General features: G+C 39.5%; 1 protein-coding gene across 1 annotated transcript in view; it reads right to left on the bottom strand.

Moving 5' to 3' along the window:
• Positions 1-24,590, bottom strand: part of LOC104373133 (protocadherin-23) — a 121,656-nt gene that overhangs the window by 53,980 nt on the left and 43,086 nt on the right. The window contains 5 exon segments of the mRNA XM_086612498.1: positions 11,452-11,683; positions 16,837-16,847; positions 17,245-17,251; positions 17,739-17,756; positions 20,156-20,347. Of these exon segments, the coding sequence (XP_086468624.1) occupies positions 11,452-11,683; positions 16,837-16,847; positions 17,245-17,251; positions 17,739-17,756; positions 20,156-20,347 (460 nt within the window).

Below are 24,590 nucleotides of genomic sequence, written 5' to 3'. Positions count from 1 at the left end.
CCTGTATTTAAAATGCGCCTTTTTAGTGAGGCTGCATTCTCGATGGTAACCATAACAACACTCTGTAAAATGCACTGTTCAAAGAGCTGGTTTAATAACTGTCAGGGGAAAGGAAAGAACTAACAAGGAATTACATTATTATTTGCAGTCTACCTGCTGCAATATGCACAGCTTCAGCTTATAGGAAAAGGCTTTAAAAAGCTTAATCATGATGGCACAAACATGTTTTGAGTTTCAGTGAATAAAGGACTATTGCAGTATTCAGTATTTGAATGTTTTGTAGTAAACTGATTTAACTTATATCCATCTCCTATCTACATTTGTACTTTACAGAAGCCTCATACTCCTGCACTGCTGAATGCTTTAACAGTGGCCCCTCTCTAGCAGATTCTTGTGCTAAACTCCTAGTTTTCCTCTTAAAAAGGAAATATGAATAAATAGCTTAGTGTCTACAAGCACTACTATTAAAATATATTGTGTTTAATCACAAGATGTTGCTTAGCAAACGAAAGTCTATTCCGAGCACTTCATCCAAATCTAGTCAGGATAATCTGCAACATAAGGAACCAGTACCTGGATCTATAAGGTAACATACACAGTATTAACACTGCAGCTCTCCAGAAGCACGACACTACTATTTTAAGGACTATGGGTTACAGACAATTTTACTGAGTGAAGAAGTATTCACCAACACACAAAACATGAATTTCTAATTAGGCAGTTCCATTATTCACAAGCTGAATATCCACCTGAGCATCAGCCTCTAATCTCGGGCAAGAGAGGGAATGAGTATGGTACTAGAATGTTTTTGTATCATCTAGGTACAATGTTCTGTTACACAAGTGCTTTCCAGACAGACTTGCAATGCGCTATTTGGATGCAAATTTTTTTTGTCTCCAGAGAGTACAGTCTGCTAGTTTAGGAGGTCACATGCCTGCGCGTGCTCAGGGGCAAGTAAAGGAACATCTAAAGCTGGATCTTCCAGCCTTCCCATCTGCCATCCAGTCTGAAAAGGTTAAATGCAATTCCGCAACTCGAAGACGTGAGATAGAGGACCGGACTTGAAAATATAAAGCGGTACTTACATTTATTTGCATTACCAGCTTTTTGGATGAAGTGTTTAGCATATTTGCTGTCTGAGCACCATCAAAATTTTAAATTCTCTATTTTATTTTTTTTTTTACAATTTTAATTACAAGCAATATTAATATTTCAGTAGTGCTTTCCATGCATGGTTCGAAGTTTGCTACAAAACAAGTTAGCATGACAGTTGTTTATTTTGTAGGGAAAAACTTATTTATAAAGCATCCTCTGTAAATGTCCTCAAGTGCTGGACAACCCTAAACCAATGCTGATTAATCTCACGAAAAACTACAGACGGATAAACAAAATTTGTAATGCTTTTTTCCAAACATTTTGAGAAGCTGAGAGTTTAAATAAGGCAAATTTTTTAGAGCAACAGTTCTACCAATTATGCATATATACCAATACAATAGTATTTAAAAAGTTTCATTGCCTATCGATTTCATGAGGGATGATGAATCTCTAAGAAAAAGGTATGCAACAGTAAGAGTTCATCAAAGAAAGGTCTCAAATAGAAGTTTGACTGGACCCATTCAGAGCTTTCCAAACCCCTGCATTGGTTCTAAAACTCATGTTTCATTGAGCAAGCTCTCAACAAAGAGAGAGCAAAGCAAGCTGAACGTGCCTCTGCCAGCCACAAGCCAGGCAGTAGCACTCTGAACAAGCTGCCAGCAGCAGAACAGCCTCATGCTTCCCATTTAGCAGGAAACAACAGTGCTTTAGCTTTGAAGTCCCCAGCACACGCGGCTATTCTGAGCACGGAAGCAGCTCCACTTTGCCCAAAATGCTTCAAGAAATATTAATGAGATTAAAAAAAAAGTCCAACGACTCCAAATTTAATCAGGTGATTACAACACCCACCAGAAGGCAAAAAGATCCATTGTTGCTCAAAGTAAAGGAAGAACTCAACTGGGTCTTTCTGGTGACTACAGCAACTGTTAAACTGCTAGTGATTTCAGTGCCTCACTTACTTTGTGAATCTATTGCTTTGTTTCCTTTATTTTTAACATTCAAGTCAAATGAAACATTTTGCTTGATTCTCTTCTTCCAATTTTAAATTTCAACATAAAAAAACTCAAATTGTCAATAAATTTATGTTTTATCTATTTTCTTCAGAATACTGTCAAATCTAACATTCAGCTCCTCAAAAACTCTCATTTTCTACAGTACATGCGAAAAGAAACCTGGAGATAGTGAACTGACTGATTGTTATGTTAATCCATTGCTGTCTCACTATTTCAATCTACTATAAACCTTACAGGACAGGACTAGGGCGTGGGGATTTTTTTGCTTAGTACAATGCTAATGTTAGTACAACAAAGGTTTTATGACTCACCACAGGACATTGAAACAAAACTTAACACAGAAAAAAATTACTTCTTTGATGTAGCTTTGTCTATATTGAACAACTAAATGTTTAAATAATTCTTCCCTCGCAGGAAAAAAAAAAAAAGAAAAACCATGCTGTATTTTTTCAGTAATGCAGCATATAACCAAAGAGACATAATTTGCTGTTGAAGAGAGATTTCCTCTGGTTCTGCCTTGTTTTGTTTCCTTTAGTCTCAGGTAATAGCAACTCAAGAGTATTTTTGTTGTCTGATTGCATACAAAGAGAACACTTCCACATAAAACATGAGCTTTAAAAAAATCCACACCAAAAATCAAAGCATACACCAATAAGTGGGACTCTGACCTGGTGAACTGCTGTATTTTCAAGGACAAAGGCAGAGCCGCCTTCTCCATGCAAAAACTACACAGCTCCAGCGCTGCTGCACCATCGCACCAGGTCACCTTTGCTTGCTTAGCTTATTGAAGTTTTCCAAAAACATCTTTTTAATCAAGGATCTTTTCAATCAAGGTGCCAGCCTGCAGACCCAAAACCAGCTCAATGCACAACCTGGTAAAAAAACTCGTCTGCCATGGTAACCGGAGATACTATTTCAAGGCACTGAACCAAAAGATGCATGTTTCCAGCACAGATACAGAATAAAGCCTAATATAAAGCCCAATAAGATATATTTGCTGTTCTTATATTCAGAGCATTACGAAACATCCCAGATGCTCATCTTAATCCTCATGAACTGATTTTCTACTACATGCACTCCCCTACTACGTTTGTTTTAACAGTTCCACAGCGTGAAGACATTTAGTCAAGGCTAACTGCTCTCTGTGTGACCTGCTGCTTTCTTCTTTCCTTTGGGTTAACTGAAGACATGCAGTATGTTAAGTGCATCTGTACTTCAGACCCATACATTCTCTATCACAGAAAAATGTTGATTGCCTGAACTTTACTACACAAATCTCATGTTATTCCTTTCCTTCAAAACGGGAGGTTTGGGCACATTTTTTTTTTTCCTTTTCTCAGTCCACATCATCTGCCTCTCACAGACCAAGAGCTGTGGCAGTGCAATGTCTCGTCTGGCAAGTTCTTCTGTTTCTGAGATCTGACACGGAGCTAACTACAAGGAAGGGCGGGGTCTAGAGTATTTTTGTAAACACTTTGCATTGTATCATACACAATGAATCTCAAGTACACGTCACCCCACTTTGCATGGTTGCGTTTTTGGCACACAGCTTGCAGGAATTGTTCTCTTTGTAGACGGTTAATTCTATTGGATTTTATTCACAAAAGAAAAAAGACACATATATTAGGAGCTGGCACTATGGATATTTTTTCATGCTGTTCTGTTACGCAGCTTTCTTTCAGAGCCAAAATCCGCACTCTCACACTTCCTACAGCAAATTTTGTGTGCTTCAAGGACAATATACTGTTTCCTGTATCCTCTCTGTTAGATTATGAGATCTCAGTGAAGGCAAACGCCCACCAATTGCTCAGCTGAGACCACTAATTTTTCCTTTGTGACTTAAACAAAATTCCTCAAACGCAAAAACTTAGCAAGCTAAACCAATGTCTCAGACATATTCCTCTGATTTGCAGCATTCTGAATGTGCTATCAATTTCATATGAAAGCAGAAAAACAGTAATTGAAGAAACTGCAGTTTAAAAAAAAAAGGCCTCAAAATGTTCCAAAATAAACATTCCTAATTTTAAATGTTATTTATGTGAACCTCTTCATATGTTTAGCAAATGTACTACATGCTGTATAAAAATGCCAAAAGTAGTTTAAAAATAAACTATTTTTTCCTACAATACTATACAAAACCATCATTAATCATCATAAAAATGGCCTTGTTTTCTTTAGAAAGGATGCATCCCCATTTTACTTTGATGCGTATTACCATCTGCTGTATATTAAACATTGTATAATACATGGAGTTCAGCAAAGTTTGGATTTTCTTTTCCCAAAAAAGAAATTTTGGTATTTCAACTTTTGTTTTCAACCTGTATTATAATAAAAATAAAGAAAAAACTTTTTCATGCAATGAAAGATGTGACTGTTAAACAACATTTACATTTTCTTCAATAAAACAAAACTTAACCAGAATGAAACCATTCTGGTGCTCTGAACCAAATCAAAAAGTTTATTTGAAGTTATTTTGACATTAAATCTCATTTACATATGGTGCCATAGTATAGTAATGGCAGTAGTACAGCACTAAATTGCATACTGTCAAAACAAGAAAAATATATCAGTGGACGGATTGTTCTGCACAAGCTCTAGACTTAACCCCTTTTTTTGCATCAACTACCAGGCACTTTTAAAGAGACAAGATGCTGGTCTTAAATCTGCCTTTTGGCTGATTTAAGTTAATATTCTTAAATTCGCGTGTCCTTCAGGTGTGTGGGAAAATGACTGAAATTGGAGGGGAATGGGAGAATATTGTTCCCCAGAATTCAGCTAATATTAGAGCAGCTCTGACATGAAGCACAGCTGCTGCTCTCAGGAACAAACAAGGCCTCAATATCCTTGAAATGGGGAGTAGAGTGATACGAAGGTATCATGGCTCAGCCCTGTTATCGGGGACAAGAAACAACGAACAAGGCCCATGCAATACCCTTGAAATGGGGAGTAGAGTGGTATGGAGGTATCACGGCTCATCCCTGTTATCAGGGATGAGAGGCGCCTGGTAAAGATAACCATAAAAATGCCATCAAGGAAAGTGAATCACAACCGCTGCCTCAGCAGTGATGGCGAAATTGTGTCCTTCAGCTACTAAGTCACACCTCCACCTGCCTCCGAGCTGCGACCACCCCTCAAACGAGCAATTTACACCAATCCTAATTTGTGAACACCCCTCACGAGAGAAATTTACACCAATCCTAATAAAAGTTATGTATGACTAGAGTCACTCGAGCTCCACCTAAAAGATATGAAAAAAGTATAAAATAGCAGCAAACAAAGGGGATGTTAGGGAGAAGCCCCCCCATCGGAACGTCTGGGATCAGTCGACGGGCTGAACCTCTCTTCTCCCCCCCATAGGGACGCCTATTGGGTAAGAACTCTGTGTTATATGCACTTACTTAATTACTTACTAACATCTTGCTAGCTATTTAGTATTATCACTGATCAGTAATCGTTTTATATTATCACTGCAGTATTTCAATTAAAGTTGTTTTTGTAGTCAGTCACTATCACCAGCTATCCTCGAACCTGTATTCTGTCACAAATAAAATATATATGCATGTTTCCGGAAACTTTTGAATTATTATAAGGAGTTGGCCCATAGTACTACTAGTGACGATCCCTTAATAAGTGGGCGAATCACCCTCCGACCTACTGAGCTGCCAAGAGAGGGCAGGGGGAGTCGGATCCAAGGGTCTCGCCTGACTTGGGAGCTGATAGACTGGTCTTTTGACCTCAAAACGTGACAAGGTGTATTCCTCCTTTTATTCTTCTCCAACAGACTCAGTTCCTAGACTGATCTACATCTCTTAAAGGATGTTTTAGTGGCATGGTACCCTATGCTATTCAGTTAAAAAGAAATCAGAATGCATCTTAAAGGAAATGAATTATTTTTTTAACTAGTCAAAATTTCCTCAAAAGAATGCTCATTTTGCAGTTGTACTTTTGTGCTGAAAAAGATATTTTACTGCTGAACTACTGATCAGCTCTTGTAACAAGGCTCTGCTGTACTCAGTATGTATTTTTGGCGTAAATAATTAACAGATGGTATTATGACAAAAGGCTTATCCAAGTATCTTCAAGTCAATGGAAAGATCTCCAAATTCCTCACTGTATTGGGTGTGTGTGGCAAGGTAGCAAGGGGGTAGCGAGGGGGTCTACAGGGGTGGCTTCTGTAAGAAGCTGCTGGAAGCTTCCCCTATGTCTGATAGAGCCAATGTCAGCCAGCTCCAAGATGGAACCACTTCTGGTCAAGGTCGAGCCCATCAGTGATGGTGGTAACGCCTCTCAGATAACATAGTTAAGAATGGGGAAAAAAAAAACCTGCTGTGCAACAGCAGCCAGGAGAGACAAGTGAGAATATGTGAGAGAAACAGCCCTGCAGACACCAAGGTCAGTGAAGAAGGAGGGGGAGGAGGTGTGCTGGAGCTGAGATTCCCCTGCAGCCCATAGTGAAGACCATGGTGAGGCAGGCTGTCCCCCTGCACCCATGGAGGTGAACAGTGGAGCAGAGATCCACCTGCAGCCTGTGGAGGACCCCACACCAGAGCAGGCGGATGCACTCAAAGGAGGCTGTGACCCTGTCATGCTGGAGCAGACTCCTGGCAGGACCTGTGGACCCATGGGGAACCCATGCTGCAGCAGTCTGTTCCTGAAGGACTGCAGCCCGTGGAAAGGACTCACGCTAGAGCAGTTTGTGAAGGATTATCTCCTGTGGGAGGAACACCACGCTGGAGCAGGGGAAGAGCACAAGGAGAAAGGAGCAGCAGACATGTGCAATGAACTGACTGCAATCCCCATTCCCTGTCCCTCTGCACTGTTCAGGGGAGGAGGAAAAGAAATTGGGAGTGAAGTTGAGCCCAGTAAGAAGGTAGGGGTGGGGGAAAAGTGTTTATAAGATTTGGTTTTGTTTCTCATTATCCTACTCTGATTTGATTGGCAAAAAATTAAACTGATCTCCCCAAGTCGAGTCTTTTTTGCCCATGACCATAACTGGTGAAGGATTTCTCCCTGTCATTATCTCAAGCCATGAGCCTTTCATTGTATTTTCTCTTCCCTACCCAGATGAGGAGAGGGAGGAGTAGAGCAGCTTTGGTGGGCACCTGGCATCCAGCCAGGGTCAACCCACCACACTCACTGAAACATTCTCAGTAAAATATTAAGGAGGAAGGTCATAGCCTCTGTTTTAGCATCTAATTTAGGTAGGATTCACAGAAACACAAGCCTAAATATCTTACATAGTCAAAAGAAACAGAGAAGCTAAGTTATACTTATACTGCTGTAATGTACGGTACATGAATGCTACTTTCTCTACATCCTTTTCATACTACGTTTAAATCACTAATATCTTCAAATAAACATAAATCAATGGCTGCTGCCTTTTACTTAGCCTTCATAAGACTTTCCTCTGTAGTGACTAGCTAGGAGAGTTGTTCTAAGAATATGAACTGACCATTTACCTAAAGACTGACACGAAGTCACACTGGCCCAAAATAATTTTCAAAGACTATTATTAATTTTGTTGATTTGAAACAGCTTCCTGAACCAGGGCTACAGTAAGATGATAACCATCTTTTTGTCCAGCTTTCAAGAAGGCTATCACTAAGATCGATGGAAAAATGAATCATATGCCCTTGAGTGAAAGAAAATATTTATGCTTGTACCATAATGAAAGTTTAGAAATTCAATTGTTAAGCCTAAAGACTTAAAGTTAAGCACTGTATAGGTTTTCTGCCACACTTGTGACTGTATCCTGTGACTTAGATTTTTAATTACCTGCTTAGCCATAACTATAAATACACTGTCTTTCAGACAGCTTGTTAGGTAACAATGGGAAAATAAACACACATAGCTCAAACAGTTTCTTAGCCAGAAGAGCTCTTCAACTTGCTCTGTTCTAATCAATTCATGAGTGCTGTTCATAGATCGTGCATGGACCAGATATCTACAAAAGGAAACATAATGAAGCCAAGATGTTGTTTACAACACTAGAAACAAATGATAGCAAGAGTCACGAACTAGCAGAGGAACTGGCTTATAGTTCCCTATCCATACATTTTTCTAGTTACACAGTTCTTAAAGTGGTTTTTCTTGTGGACAGTGTATCATCAATCAAATAAAATACTTCATTTCAATTTCTTCTCAAAGGGAAATGCAATAAATGTTATTTACGAGTATAAGAGCATATCACAAACAATAAATTCAGTATCTAAAAGCTAAAACAGCAAACAAAAATCACTAATAAAGGCTTGTTTAGAATTTAAAAAAAAATAATTAATGGCATATCCATCTGCTCAATGAAAGAGTTTTCCTTCCCAGTCCCATTGAATTTATCTATATACGACATCCACATGTCACAGTGCTTGAAACAAAATGTGGACCCCCTTCAAGGAGCTTGGATGTGGCTCAGTCTCGTGATACCTATGAATCAAAAGCACCACTGACATATTCTATACAGTCAGTGGTTGACCAGCTGGTATGACATCCTGTGAACACATCTCACTATGCAAAGCTAAAAGCTTTCTTGATACATCCATACAATTGCTTTAGCAAAGCAACAGCAAGAAGCAAGTCATAGTAGTGAAGAACTCGGGTTAAAGTTTTTATTTTATTATTTTATCCAATCCTCTTTTCAAAATGAAAAAGAGAATAGGGGGAAAAAAGTGAAACTTTAATGAGTATTCTAAGTGCAGCACTCCAAAAACACCTCCGAAGAAAACTACAGTGAGGTAAATTTTCAAATCCACAATCCAGATGCCATAAAATAGAAATTACATATGCCATGGAGAACAGCATCATCTTGCTTATGATTTTAACGTATCGTCATGTAATGCAACAAACTGTTAGCTACTAATTAACTTAAATCTCATAATACTGAAAATGTCTCTGTCCATGTCTACATATAATGATAAGGACTATAATGAACATAGTAAGTCAAAAAGACTAATGCACTGATTTTCACTCCTTATTTCTAAATGCTCTATTCAGTGAGAAAAAATAATCTTTTTTTAAAAAATAAACCTTATCAGTAAGGCAAATTCATGGAAAACTAACACCATCACTGTGCCTCCTTTTAGGTCCTCTAATAGTGAAAAGAGCAGATAAAACAGAATACATCAAACTGCAAATTGGGAAAACCGCAGAACACATCAGTAACAGATTGCACATCCACAAGATCATAAAACCAAAGACCAAAACTGTAATGTGATCTTGATTGGCTTATGGGTTTGGGGATCCACCACCTGAAGAATTCCTATTTCTTGTCATACTTGTGCATCACCCTCTGTTCACAAAATGCAGCCCACGTAACTAGATAAGGTCCTTCACACAACCTTCAGAGACACATCTAAATTAAGCCATATATTAGAAATATGAAGACAGCTTTAGAACAATGAAAACTGGAAAATGTCACTGTCCTAACAAGAAGTAAGGAGGAAGAGCTCAAAATCTCTGTGTCCTAACAGTGAGCCACTTGTTTCATCTTTGTCTGAATACTGAACAGTTTTAGCAGCTATTTAACTCACAAAGATGGCAAAATGTCTGTGTGACAAATTGGCAATTTAAATGTTTATTTTTTCATAATGTTTATTTTTGCCAAGAGTCTAAAAATCATTCTGCTTGCCAGTGACTGAACATAAGCACCATTGTAGATAAATGTGAAAGAATATAAACAGAAAAAGTGTATTCTTCAGAAAAAAACCAAATCACAACACATACCATTAATATTAATAAGTTAAAAATAGACACGGTCTGACCTTGTGAATTACCCAGGAGATCTGATTAAGTGCAATCAGATTCCAAGCACTACAATGTTGGGAATAGTGTTTCTGACCTAAATGCTCTTCTCATCATGAAATGTCAGCAATAATGACCTCAAGCAACTTCACCCTGAATTTGGTCTGTCTTTGATAAAATACCATGATATATCCTCAAGATAATAGTAACTTAGAAACTTACATGGTCTTCATGATTAAGCATGACATTTTTCCTATAAAAAGTGCCAAAACTGGAAAAAAGGCCAAAAGGTCACAATCCCAAGAAGAAGCCTTTGAAAAGGGAGGACCACTGCAAAGCCAATGCTGCTAGGGTGATCCACAGGGGCTCTCTCTGACAGGTCTGCTGGGGCAATTTTAAAATGGCCAGTTAAATGTCTGCGGAGATCCAGCTCCCTAATTATTGATTGACCTATATGTTTTTGGCATCAGTTATGCCCCAGAGGATCTGATTTGACAGGCAGTTAAAAGTCCGCAGTTAAATAAATTCTGATGCAGCCAAGACAAGCAGACTGACTTCCTAAGAAGATTAGTTTCTTCTGCTCATCAGAATATTTTGGAGACTGTGTAAGAAAGTGAAAATAGGCATCATTTTGAAAGAAGAGAGCCTTGCAACATTTCATATGCCAAACAGCTAATATATACACACGTACAACAGCCCAAAACGTTCTTAAAATATACAAAATAATCCTCTGTGCCATAACTATCATGAAGCAAAACCATTGATCAGGGTAACGTTTGTAGGCAAGGGCTGGCTCTCAAGTAAAATGGTAGCTGCAGTTTAGTTAACCACTCCTTGGAAGACACCATGGAGATTTGCAGATACACTGCTCATGTTCTTTCCAGCTGATGTTGATAACTATCTTAACATTAGAAATCAGATTACAGGGGCTGCTTTATGGCCATGGGAAAAGCAATTAAATCCGTGAGGTTCAACCTGTCTTTGAAAAATTTAACCCTGATTTGCTTTTGCCATAGCTGTTTTCTTGCTCTCATTGTTACTCGTTCATTGAATCTCTCTCCAGGAACCAGAAGGATGAAGAGTGACATCAGAAAGTAAAAGGCAGAAAAAGACACTTATGAAGCTAATCATTGAGTCAAACAGGGAGGCAGCTGGGTAGTGTAAGACTGTCAGCAGAACGGAGACTTACTCTAGCATAGTGTGGGGAAAGATTAGGATATAAAGAGACGAAACGAAAGGACAAGCATCTTGAAGGGTCTGTTATTGCTTCTCAAGAGAAAGATCTAAACATTGCAGGAATTCAGATATTATTGTAAAAAATAATATTTTTTTTTATTTCTTACAATGATTAATAGATTTATAGCTGAAAATAGTACGCTGCTTATCATCTACTGTAGTGGCATGAACTAAGTTTCCCATTCTCCTGTTTATTCCAACGAAAGCAAAGGCTTCATGTTAAACCTAAATCCTCCATCTTCCTCTAGAATTACTTTCTAGCAGAATCTAAGTTTCAACTGTATGACATGAATCCAAATCAAAACAGCATTGTCAAGAAAAAGATACCTGTTGTATAATTACAGCCTTTCTGAATCATAGACTCATACAGTACCTGTGGATGTATCCACCGAGAAAAAAGAAGAAAATTCTCCTGGGACCAGTTCATATGTGACAATGCCATATATTCCTGAATCTCTGTCTGTGGCAACAACATTGATGATCTCTGTTCCTGGCTGTGTGTGACTGCTGATGCTCGTCACATAGACGGCTTGTTCAAAAACTGGTTGATTATCATTAATATCTTCTATCTCGATGCGAACAAAAGCTTGGGCACTCAGCCCACCCTATGGGATACATCAGAAAGATAAAAACAAGAAACAATGTCAATTTTAAAAGTGTACACAATACAGTGATGCACATCTGGCTTCAGCCTATCATTAGGAAATGGAACATGCTGCAACAATATTGAGCAATGAAAATGTCTGCTAAAAACAAATCATGATATTTTTAATATCCCAAATTACTGCATTTAGGCAAGCTACACACTCAGAACAACTCCAATGGGCTGAGTACGCAAAGAAGTTCAACTTCTTACAACAGTGAGGCCTGAGCACAAAGTTATTTTTGTTATTACTAATGAGCACTACATATGCCAAATCTTTGCTAGTCTAACTTCACTTGTTTTTACTGTAATCACCTACACACTTACTCCTTCACAGATGAAAGTCAGGGCTTTCTGCCCCAGAAACACATGCCCCTCAGGTGACTGTGGTGCTCCAGTGAAGTAGGAGCTTCTTTCTACCTATGAGTGTTTCAGATTTGAAAGCATGACCACTGTAACAGCGAATATGAGGCTTTTTCAACTATTGATGAGGAACACGGACTGAGAGCAGAGCAGTGCAGGACAGCCAAAAACTGACCTGTCAGGCTGCTGCCTGCAAGACCTAGTCTCAATTTACCACCCTGGCAGGTTTCAGCAGTTCTGCTCATGCTCTGTGTGTGGCTATACATACGTATATATCTATATATTTGTGTATATATAAGTGTGTGTGTGTATATATATCTCTATCTACATATGTATGTTCATGTGCTTGTCTACACACCCACATCTTCACTTTTTCTAGACAGAGACAGAACAATACCAAATTCAACTGAAGCACATAGCTGAAACGATTTGTTGATGTAAAATTCATAACACCTATATTCAATTATTTCCAGCGCATTCATGATTTTGCAGGGAAAGAGGTCTCATCATGCTTTCTAGAAGGCTTGGATCAACTTCTCTGCTCTTGTTTCTTTTCCCTATACAGAGAGCCAGGCCTTGGACTCAGCTTCAGCATCGTACCTCTTTGTGACCCCAGCCCAGCCACTGTGCTGCTCTCCACACAGTAGAAGCTCCTGCTACAGATGTCCACCAAGAGCCCACTGAAATGCTACGTGGGCAGCCACAGGACCACGTTCAGCCTTGCTCTACAGTGAAGCCAGAGAAGTGAGGAGGAACTGCAAGCTGGCTTATCAAACTATGCTACAGGAAAAATCACAATTTGCCATGGCAAAGCACTGAATTTTGTGACATTCTGGAAAAAGACAATTCTGTGGGCGCTGAAGTGTAGACCCCACAGGGTGCTGAGTGAAACAAATGGCAATTTACTTCTCAGAGGCACTGCCTCATACTCCCTGCGGACTTCCTCCACCAGTTTGGAGGGATTCGTATTTCCAAAGTTATTTTACAGTCATAACAACTACAGACATTTTAAAAGGCGGCAGCTTCACTTGTGGCGCAGCTAACAGTGAGAGCTGGGGCACTGACATGTACAACAGAGGCACGAGGCAGCACATGTATGTATAGCCTTCACGTGCTGCATGCAGTACAGCAGCACATGTATGTATAGCCTGCACGTGCTGCATGCAGTACATTGAGACACAGACGGAGGAAGAATCCTGCACTCTTCAAAGCCACGCTGAGAGCCCTGTGCTTATACCAATTAGTCACTTACTGAAACTGCTGACACAAATTGGATGTTGGTGCGTACACATGACAGGCTATGCTGAGCAAGTCCAAACTTAATTTTGCAGTCGCAGTAGCTATGATATAAAAATATAGTAATTAGGTTGCATATTTCTGCAACCTAAGTGTTCACGCCAATTATTTTTAAACCTGACCTTCATGAAACTATCCAATGATTCAGACTGGATATTACTCCTTTAGACTTGCCCTGCAGCATAACAATCTCCCCCAAAACTATTTCTGCAGGTTTGCTTATCATGTCCCCAGGGTCTCACTTACTTCTGGGCAAAAATATTATCTGCATTGTCCTCTGATTTCCATAGAGATTTTTGCTTTGTTCTGTTTTGGTTTTTCCTTCTATGTAGTAATATTACCTCTGTTGAGTGGCAGTGATATTTCCACGAAAGCTCAAGTATGTGGAAAATTAAGATGATTTTGTGCATCACACATTTAATGTTTCACTCGCAGACTAGGATATCTGGCCCACATCCTCCTGGCGTGCTTGGGTTTTCTTCCAAAGGAAGTAACGCCTGACATTCTTCCAGGGCTCACGCTGCCATGGAGACAGTCGGCAGCCAGGACATGCGCCTGGGGAGCAGGACTGTGAAAGGTACTGGCCAACACCAGCCTCAAACTACTGAGACAGCCATGAAACCCTGTGCTGATATGGGGAAGTGGAGACGTGCAGATCTAGTGGGCTCAATGTCAACACCCCAACCCCACTTCAGGGTGAACCCCTTCTCCAGCACCTTGATTTCCACTGGAAGGAAATCTCTGCACAGGAGCTAGAAGGGGAGCCCTATGTACTCTCTTCAAGTCCACTATCAGAAGGTGCTCTGTGGCTCCACAACTTCCAGGTACTTTAGGACAGGAATCAGAACGAACATTTTTAAGGGAAGAGGGCTAAAAAAGAAGTGAGGTCAAGAATAAAAATAATCTAAAAAGAGGCAAAGTTTGGAACAGCATGAAACCAAGCTGCAAAAACTCATGAGAACTTGTGTTAAACTGCTTCTTCCAAGTTTCATTATTGCTAAAAAGACATTAAAAAAAACACTCTCCAGCCAAATCATATTTCTCTTATGGAGTTATGTAAAGACTGCAAAGTCTTTGGAAATTGATTAATTCTAAGCATACGAGGGAACTGAGTTGGAGACCTACTAACCACTTAATCTCTCAGAAGACAAACCAAATTTTATGATGGAGACAGATCCTTCTTTTCCTGAAGAAGCAGTGTATCCCAGCACACGAGTCAAGCCCAATATTAACTTACTAACTTACGATATTAACTGGTTATAGCCCAGTTCTTGCCCTGGCTATGAAAATTCATAGAATGATGTAGGCTGGAAAAGACAAAGAATTTAGAAAAGATGTCAAGTAAAAGCCTTACTATCTTAATATTAATCAACTGGCAATGAAAAGAAGCATCCTTGTTTCTTTTATAGGGAACACTAGGTCTTCAGTTTTTCAGCTGCTACAGAATCATTGCAAAATGTTCAATATACCATTGGCAGGCTGTTTCACTCAAGTGGAACTGCCTGCATTGCAGGTCTGCAGACCAACTCCTTACTGTCAAAAGCACATTCCTGCTGTGCAACACAAAACCTCAGTCACAACAGACACCCCATAACCCCCTGACATGCTCACAAGATCTTCAGAGTGCTCTCTCTGAACCTGAGTACTGCATGTGCCTTGTAGCCTGCACATAAAAGAGTAGCTCTGTGTCGCTGTGTTGCTGTCCACCAGCAGCTTCTAACAAGAAGACAGGGAAGGAGCAGCCCAGACGAGCAGATGAACATATGGGACAGCATCCCTTCATGCTGCATCTCCAGGTCAGACAGCCAGGTCTGCCCGAGGGCTGCAAGGATCTACCCTCATGCATTTCTTTACCAAGAGGGTGGTCAAACACTGGAACAGGCTTCCCAGAGAGGTGGTCAATGCCCCAAGCCTGTCAGTGTTTTGAGAGGCATTTGGACAATGCCCTTAAGAACATGCTTTAACTTGGTCAGCCTTGAATTGGTCAGGCAGTTGGAAGGGACCTACAACAGTCATCTAGTCCAACTAAAATAGTCTAGTCTATTCTACTCTATCCTGTCACTACAGTGGCGATGGCTTCCTTGGGCCAACAAGTTCAGATGAAAGACACATGCCCTAAAGTGTCTTCAATCCTGAAACATCTAAAAGCTGTGACTGCAGTTCAGAATAAAAAGGAAACTCAAACAAAAAGCTTCATCCTTCTTGTCTCACTTACAATGTGAGCCAGGAAAAAAGAAAAAAAAAAAGCTGTGGAGCATAGATATATTTAGAAGTTACTTGAAGCACTACCTGCTAGTGAATCCTGGGATATGCTGAAACCAGAGCCTAACAGAACCAGACTAGGGAAAAACAGGAAAAATGACAAAAAGGCACTGGGGCACAGATTTTCAAACAAAGTCACCAAAGCCTCCCACCACCATTCAATGGCAGCCTTCAAAACACCATTAGGGACAGTTTATCACAGCAGTCAAGAACCTCACTTGGAGAAAACAAAACCAAGGCTGTCCATTCTGCAAAGGGAAAAGACAAAAAAAAACACAAACCCAAACCTCCAGACTCTCAGTAGGCTATCCAGATGTGGTGTGGTACTTCTTACAGTAGTGGAGGACAAGAAGCAGTAGAACGCCCTGCCTATTCTCTGCAGTTTTCGAAACTTCTGGCCACAATGACGAAGAGAGATGGAATGCTGGTACATGCACTGTGTTACCTACAGAGATGTTTGTTGCTGGAATTGGTCTATGCCTGGTAGCAGCTCTCACACGTGTAGGTCATCCGGTCTTCCCCAGCTTTTGAAGAGAACTGTGTGGACCAGCTCCTCCCAGAGTCAAGGCTGGACACACCTGAACGCCTCTCATTGTGCACCAACTTCAAGATTGCGCAACTCAAGTTTTTGGCTTTGAAGGCCAGAGAACTGTTGTCTGTAAGCAGATAGTACAGACGCCACTAGACAGAATTTAAATTAGCATTATTCCAACTAAATTTCTCTAGATTGTGACAGGTTTTCTTTAACAGCTGCAGGCATTGCTGCTTGGTTGGTTGAAAGAGAAAGAGAGGTGATGGGCATAATAAAAAATGCAAATGAAGGAACAAAAAGATTGAATTATGCATGATACACAGCAATAACATTTGCCACTGTACAGCAGCAAAAATGTGTGCTGTTAAAAAAAAACAAAAAGGGTTCCTGTATTAAAATGAATTCACATTAAGACTCAAGGCAGAAGTACACAAAACAAGCATAAAGGATGCATAAATTTACATATGTAGTAGTTTGGAGACCCCAAGCAAATAAGGAAAAAAACACACAATGGAGTGTTCATTTCTGTCATGTTGTGAAAGCAGTCCAAAAAAAAAGTCAAACAGAAGAATTAAAACATATCAGTCACAATTTGCACATATTCAAAACCAAAAAAAGTAGTAATTTTGTCCTCTATATTGCTTTTGAGAACATACAAATACTTTTATTAGAACTCCTGGTTTTCCATATTTCCCTCTTTGTGAGACTTGACTTCAAAGTATCCCTCTTCTAAAGCCCTCTCAAGTGTTTGTGAAGGTTCCCCAAGTGACATACCTTCACCTGATAAAATCTTTTCTTTTTTCCAGAGAGAGAAAAAAAAAAAATTACAATTTTAACACCATTACAAGAAGTTTTCAGCAGACTGTAAATTCAAAGACCCCCTAAATGCCTACTGAAACCGCCTCTGATCTTCTACAAGTGCAGAAATACAGCTGTTGTGAATAAGGGTGTTAAGAATAGAGGGTGTCTCAGGCAAAGCTGGCTCGCATATGAATCACAGGAGGGTCCCCTTCACTACTGGAGCATCTCTGAGTCTATCACAGTCCAGAGACCCAAGGAGAGGGCTAGACACAGATGCTGTGGGATTCAGTGCAAACACCTTTCTGTAAACCTAGCTACATGATTTATTTTCATATAAAAGCATTTCAAGGAGTACCACCAAATATGTAAGTCAAGTAAGTGAGTTTGGGACCAAAATCAGCCCTGCCAGATGAAAAGGCTAATACTAACACTATGATCAGTCTTGGCCCCACTTAATCAGTGAGAGTGCTTCCACAAGCTCTCACAGGACGTTTATTTAACACCAGTTTAACAGAATCTGTTTTCCACTTGCCTCTTGTGTGCAATTTCAGTTCTCCCATTATGCTTTCTACACAGTGCATAAAAGACATGACCAAAAGGCTCCAAAACCATGTAATGGAGTAGGCACAAACAGGTGGAGGAAAATGAGAGTTCTGCTGTAAGATAAACTGAGCACCACCTGGAAAATGCTTTCTTTTCTTGTTCACGTCTAATTAACTCTTATTTCCTTACCTTTTCATCACTCTCCCTCTCCTTTGTCAACAGTGACCCTTCACTCTTCCTCTGTCTTTTCTGCACACATTTCTCCTCTGATCACCACCTCCACTTTGATCCCCACACCTAACATCTTTAATCCATCAAAATCAGCAGCAGAATGCCTGGAGATAAAATATCCTACTGCAACTCTGCTGCAAAGGCGGAGAGTGGCTCAACATAAGTTCAGGTATACTGAAAATTTTGAAAAGCTAAAACTGAATTTAGGTGTTTTAGTATTTAGGTAACAGATGAGCTAATTTTTAGAAGAGAAATCACTGGGATCTACAACGTGCTGAGTTTCAGTAAGAAGATCAAGTCCTGCCTCTCATAGACAGGCAATTAAAAATTGAAACCCTCTCTTTACTATTGAACTTTTGAAAACACAAGGTCCCTAAATTAAGATAAATGACAGAACAATTTAAAAATTAAATCATCTATAGTTTCAATGCATTGGCTGTTTTCCTTTAACTTTTGACATATGATTTATCGCTAGAGCAATAATTTAACCAAAAAATGCATCAAGCTTTTTTCGTGTAAACCTGTTTTCTTTCACATTTTCAAAATAATCTTCTGGACCAGACTGGATATCTGAGAAACTTGTCAGAATTTCACTGCTACTGTCCACCTCTCACTTAGCCTTTATTAATAAAACTAATCTGGATATTCCAGATATATATGTATGTGTTCTTTACATCTATACAGCTTCAAACCATGTATATGAAAGAAAAAAAATGAAGTGATGAACTACAGCAGAATACATAATTTTCTGCTGTTATATGTTGTAATGCTGACTGCTTTATTCTTCAAGGCTTGGAAATCTGTACGTGTATGCTATGAAATTTTGCCTAGAAAGGAATTTTGAAGACAGAAATCACAAATCAGAGAAATTACAAAATGGACATGGATTTACTTCTGCTGAAAAGATTACAGAAACTATGCTATCTAGAAGACTTACATTCTTAAATTATTAGACATTCAAATAAGATAGAGTCAGGAAATAAACATACGCACAAAAAATATATTCTTATATAATTGTTTCTCCTCAAAACAAATCCATGGGTAAGAAAAAGCACACTGCTGAAGGCACTATTAATACAGGAGAATGCCTCTGTAGTCTCTGAAATAAACACTGAATAGTGATAGCTAAAGAAAGAAACAGATGAATTGCTTAATTATTATACATATATTCAGATTCAACAGCATACAAATATACCCTCAACCACTACATTCTCAAAATGCAACAATTAGTATCAAGCATCAGCTGCAGCTATTTAAGTTCATCTACTCATGAATATGGAAATCACAGTTCACCAAGTTTCTTAAAAGTACTGTAATAGCAAGCAGAGACATTTTAACGAAAATACAGTATTTCTAGGACAATTGTATTTTTTAAAACATATATTAGATACTCTTAGGACAACATCTTAAATGCAAGGTTAATATTCAAAGTATGAAATAAAGACTGCATAGCCTGAAATAATTTAAATTTCAGTGTTTTTCAGCTCAAATTATGCTGCAAAATGTGACCCGAATAACATTTTTTAAGGTATCCTTACGTTAATTTTAATATTTGAAGCCAATTGGCAACCTTTTTCTTCAGCCTCTTCACAGTTCACTACTAAAGCTGAAGAAAGTTAAGAAAAGTATCGGCTGGTCTCCTTCTGGCCTCTCATTGAAAATGGCCTTTGGATCCTCTCACAACAAAATAAATCCAATAATTATTTTCTTCCAATATTTTTCAGGAGTCGTGCTACCAAAGTTTTCTGTTACGTGGCACCAGGTAGAGCAAGTGTCCACACTCCGACATCTCAATGTGTTCCCACCACGATAAACATCTCCTCACGCTCCTTGCCAAACAGACATCTGAAATGGACTATTTCAAGCACATACAAGACTCTGCCCTTGCTTTACCATGATTATTCGCTTCCAGGTATCAGATCTTGCAAAGCAGGAAAACTTTCAGACATACCGCTGCAGGGAGGCTGTACCCAGCCACAGCAGCAGCAATGGCATCAGCTAGCTAGAAAGGACAAGGAATTTATCCAGGAAAATCACTGCGCCCACAGTAGCCGCATAGCTCTAGCACAAGGTACTGGTTTATTACTGCTGCAGTCATCTTGAAAGCAGGGAGCAGAGGTAACCTGGACTCCATCGGTTCCAAGAGGAGGAAGAAAATCAGCAGGGACTAACACATCCTAGAAATGGTTTTCAACAACTTGTTTAGGAGTAATGGGGGAATTCACAGCCAATTTTATCAATTTAGGTCAAAATTTATAGTTCATGAAGTACTCTTTCTGTCTTCTGTATGGGTAAAAAATTTTATTCAAATTCATGCAATCTTTACATACTCATTACAAAATATAACGCATATCCAAATTTGCAAATGCATTCACAAGTCTGGCAGTATGGAAAGGCAAAGCTTACCCCATCCGTAGCTTTTACTAAGAGATCGTAAGTGGTTGGATCTCCTTCTCTGTCAATGTCTTGAGACACACAGATCTGACCAGTATGTGGGTCAATCTGGAAGGCTTTGGATTTTTCATAAGAATGAAATCCATCGTAAAGATAATACTCAATTTCACCAAACTGGTCAGCGTCTGCATCTGTTGCCTTGACCTGCAGGAAACCACAGAGATAAAAAATTAAGTCAGTAAAACTATTACTCAGTCAAAAAAAAAAAAAAAAAAAAATCACACATACTTTGTTTTAAAGTTACTTGTTTGTGTTCTATAAGCAAATGTGCATACACACAATAAATACAAACACTCTGCTACCTAAGCTCTCTGTCTGCAGTTTGTAAAATAACGACTCAGCTACTGACAGTGTAATTATTGCAACAAGCATATAAGATCGATTAGATCTGTCTGTAACATTGCTTGTTTATCTGCCGATAATTATCTCAATCAAGCGGACTTCCCGTGGCTGGAAAAGCCATGCACATTAAGCCATGTTAGTAGCCCACACCTTAAGCTACTTTCCCTTCATGTTATTTTCACCAGTGGAGGTAGGTCTTATGGAAACCATGTCACACATAGATGAGAAGTCCTGCAGAACATTCTTACCTGATGTATTTTCTAAAAGACTCCCAGAGCTTAATTTCTTATTTCATTTGAAAGAGGACTTGGTGGCACAGTGATCCGTACAAGTTAAGGACCGGAGAGGGTTTTAAATCTCTAGTCCTCTCTCCGAGGAGCCAGAGCTCTACCAACACAACTAAACGTGACCATCACATGCACGCACAGCACAAAGCGAGGGAGGCACAGACTGCAGCAAGTCCCTGCGACAGACTTTATTATCTGAACAGCGTAGTCTTGCGTGTAGCAGTAACTGCTGAACAACAGACAAGCCTAACAGCTTTCCTTTTCAGCTATATTAAGTAGATCTAAAAAGCAGCATGAATTCTGCTGTAAATACCAAACAAATGTTGTTAATAACTACTTTAAAGAAAGACTTCCTTCAGAGGGAGATTCCTCTGCAACGGTATCAAATGGGAAAATATATATATATATATACTGAGCCCTGCTGACAAGGAAAACTGGTGGCAGGAGAAAACCTAAGTGGGTGATGGTTAGGGGCTGTAGGCACTGACTAGTCAAGAAAGTCCAATAATTTAAAACCATCAAGTGATTTAAAAATTTAATACAGAACATACCTGAAAGTTTTTTTCTAATACTAATATTTTTCTTTTTACACACATAGATGGAGACAGAAATCAACATATCTTTTAAAATATTTTAATAAATGCTTACCATAGCAATACATTTTGCCAATACTGTATACACATGCCCTGCAAGAGGGAAGGCTGAGGGATCTGGGTTTATTTAGGCTGAAGAAGAGAAGGTTTCATGGGGATTTAATAGCTGCCCTCCATGGCCAGGAGGAGGTTTCTGGAAAGACAACGCCAGGCTCTGTTCTCAGGGGCAGGGCAGGAGATGGGGAAACAGCAGTCACAAGCTGAAGCTGGAGAGGTACTGGCTGGGCCTAAGGCAATATTTTCACTGTGAAGATGATTCAGCACTACAAGAGGCTCGGGGTCTCCATCCTTGGAGTTTTGAGACACATGTGGACACAGCCCTGAGCAGCCAGGGCTGTGCCAGAGACCTCCCACCACCCCCTCCATTCCCAGCGGGGCCAAGGAATAAACACTGCCCAGCTGCCTTAGCACCACGACACAACTGCGCTGCTTCACCAGCCACCAAAAGTCAAGTCAATAGGATGCTGGGGTGTGAAACTCTTACTCTTTGGACTAGGGGTGGATTGGTTAAACACATATTTGATAAACAGAATGGTTCTGTACATTGCACCTTAGATTTTATTGCCCTAAGGTCTCTGATAACAAAATGTTTTGTGCTCTTTGGCTCTTTTGTGGCATGTTCCATTGTGAAAACTTTCACTTAAATTTACATAACCTCAGAAGAAAATAATTTATAATAATATGTATACATTAAGAAAGCCAGTATTTTTAGTTCTCTAATTTGCCATTATTGGAGATACTTAAAGAATTTCTCCTCTTCAGCTGTTTTCATTTTATACTTATTCTTTGAAGATGATAAATCCTGTGGGTTTTCCATCATTCTGCTTGTGCGAGTACAATGCCTGAAGGCCTTAACAGAGCTTTGGAAACCCTACTACCGTGAAGCACGAGAGCTAGAACTAGCAGGAGTTCACAGAGAAGACCTGTTGTGGCCATTGCCTGCACTTGACCCAGGTCAGTAAGGTGAGACCCACAGCCATCAACCAGACAGGGCAAAGGTGGTCTGCACATGACTGCCCGTACAAATAAACATCTGGCATGGTTTTAGGCACGGTTTAAAAAACAAAAAAAAACAAAACAAACAAGCAGGCCAGGCCAGGGACTATTCCTAGAATAAGTTTGGACGCGGTCATCCTGTTTTGGGGATGTAAATTAATTTAGCTGCACAGACACGAGCTGTTCCAGGTCATTTGGCCTTAGGGCCCCAGAACAGACTTTGGCTGTTTCTCCTACCAGTACAAACATGGCCTTAAAGACCAGTCCGTGCCTTCACATGCTCACTTATTTGCCCCCAGAGGAATTGTTTTGGCATTAAGATACTGAACCGGGACTGAATTAAAACCAAATGAATGAAAACATGGCTTGGGAAGGCCAAAAGCATAGAAGTGAGGAAAGGGAAATAACGTAAAAAGTGCCAAGGCAAGTCATAAAGCTAAAACTTACTCTAGACCAGTTACTTCTGTCAGAATTTTAAAATGACAGATAGTCCAAAAGATACATGTTATTTCAATTTTTTTTTCTGCTTGCTGCAGTTTGTTTTTAAGCACCATGTGGGCTTCTCCACGTCTGCCTGGGATACTCAAGATTTGCTGTATTTCAGAAGAGGTAACACTGTGAGTGTAATTGTACCATACTTCATTGCATCTTTCACCCCTAACAATTGTTTCTCACAGCACTGAAGGTCTTTATACCACAGTTTCTGGTGCTGCAAATAGAAAGCTCCTCCAGGAGAGCCCTGTGGTCACACAGCCCTTCAAGTCCCTTTCATGCCCCTTTTTTTGCATCCCATGGCTGCTGCACAGCATGCAACGCGTGGCTGCTCCTGATCCCAGTCCAACCACTCGTTCTGGGTAAGTTAAAGGCAAAACTCACACTCAACTTCATTGGAACGAAGATCCGGTCCTAAAAACGCTTTACAGTTGTATATAAATCAAGTCTACAACACACATATTTCACCAGCCTTGTACTTTGCTATTTCTAGCATAAAAAAATAAAAAACATAAGTCTAGTGTGCTCTCAGTATTCTGCCACCCTGATGCTATGGAACAGTAATTCTCTTGGCTCTTACCAGAAAAGTATTTCAATTTATTTCTTGTGCCTGAAATCTAATGCAGGTGCCACTACTGAAAGATTCTGTCCCCTGTGCCTGCACACAGTTACATATGTAAATGCTAACATTTACATATGTGATTAATTACATAGGTGATTAATTACAGGTGTGAAATTCAAGGATACTGTTAGAAGTTGAGCCTATTGTTTTCTTTTCTGTAAACTATGCAGTCCTCAGACTTTGAACAGTACATGCAAATTCATCATTTATTATGCCTTTAAATAAAAATGCTTCAGTTCAAAGCAATGCAAATTTGAAGGTCTAATTGTGATCAGCTTCCATTACTTTAATCATCTCTCAGGCAGCAGAACTAAGTGGCATCAATTTTTGCATTTATAAAAATACGATCTTTCTCCCTGTTAAAGTCCCTCACATCCATTCAATTTCCACCTACTTAATAGTCCATTTTTTTTTTTAATCACTCACCATGGAACCTTTGATTTGAAGAGGGAAGAATCTGGAATTAAAAATAAATGAAAAATTTACTGTAGCAGACAGAGGTGCGGTTGAATGTCACAACACCTGAGGTCAGGGAAGCAATTAACTATCATAGAGTAAGTGAGGTTGGAAAAGACCCTTAATATCATTGAGTCAATGCAAGCTGATGTAGAAGGGAAGAATCCAGTGAAAACATGCTAACAAATTTCAAGTTTTCTGATACAGTGAAGAAGCCGAGTTACCACAGATTGTAGAAATTAAAGCACACAGTAGTCACTGTCCAAAACACGTCGCATTACGATAACATACTGCGCTAGTACCAATCCTACTCGGTATTACAGCAGTTAAGTGCCTGAGAGCTGTGAATTACAGCAGTCCAAACAGGAGGAAATGAAGGCAACAGCAAGGAATTTTCACAGTGGATTGATCAAGAGTGTTGCATGTCAGCAATATCACGGAGGTGATAGAGCCGAAAGGATTTATATGCCTTGGAGATGTGGGAGGCAAGAGAGTACCAAATCTGTAGCAACTCTGTTCTGACAGGCTGAATACGAGAT

This window comes from Tauraco erythrolophus, chromosome 5 (assembly GCF_009769465.1).
Source record: "Tauraco erythrolophus isolate bTauEry1 chromosome 5, bTauEry1.pri, whole genome shotgun sequence".
NCBI classification, from domain to species: domain Eukaryota; kingdom Metazoa; phylum Chordata; class Aves; order Musophagiformes; family Musophagidae; genus Tauraco; species Tauraco erythrolophus.
Note: the sequence above shows the minus strand (reverse complement) of the source record. Positions and strands in the feature narration are given on the sequence as shown.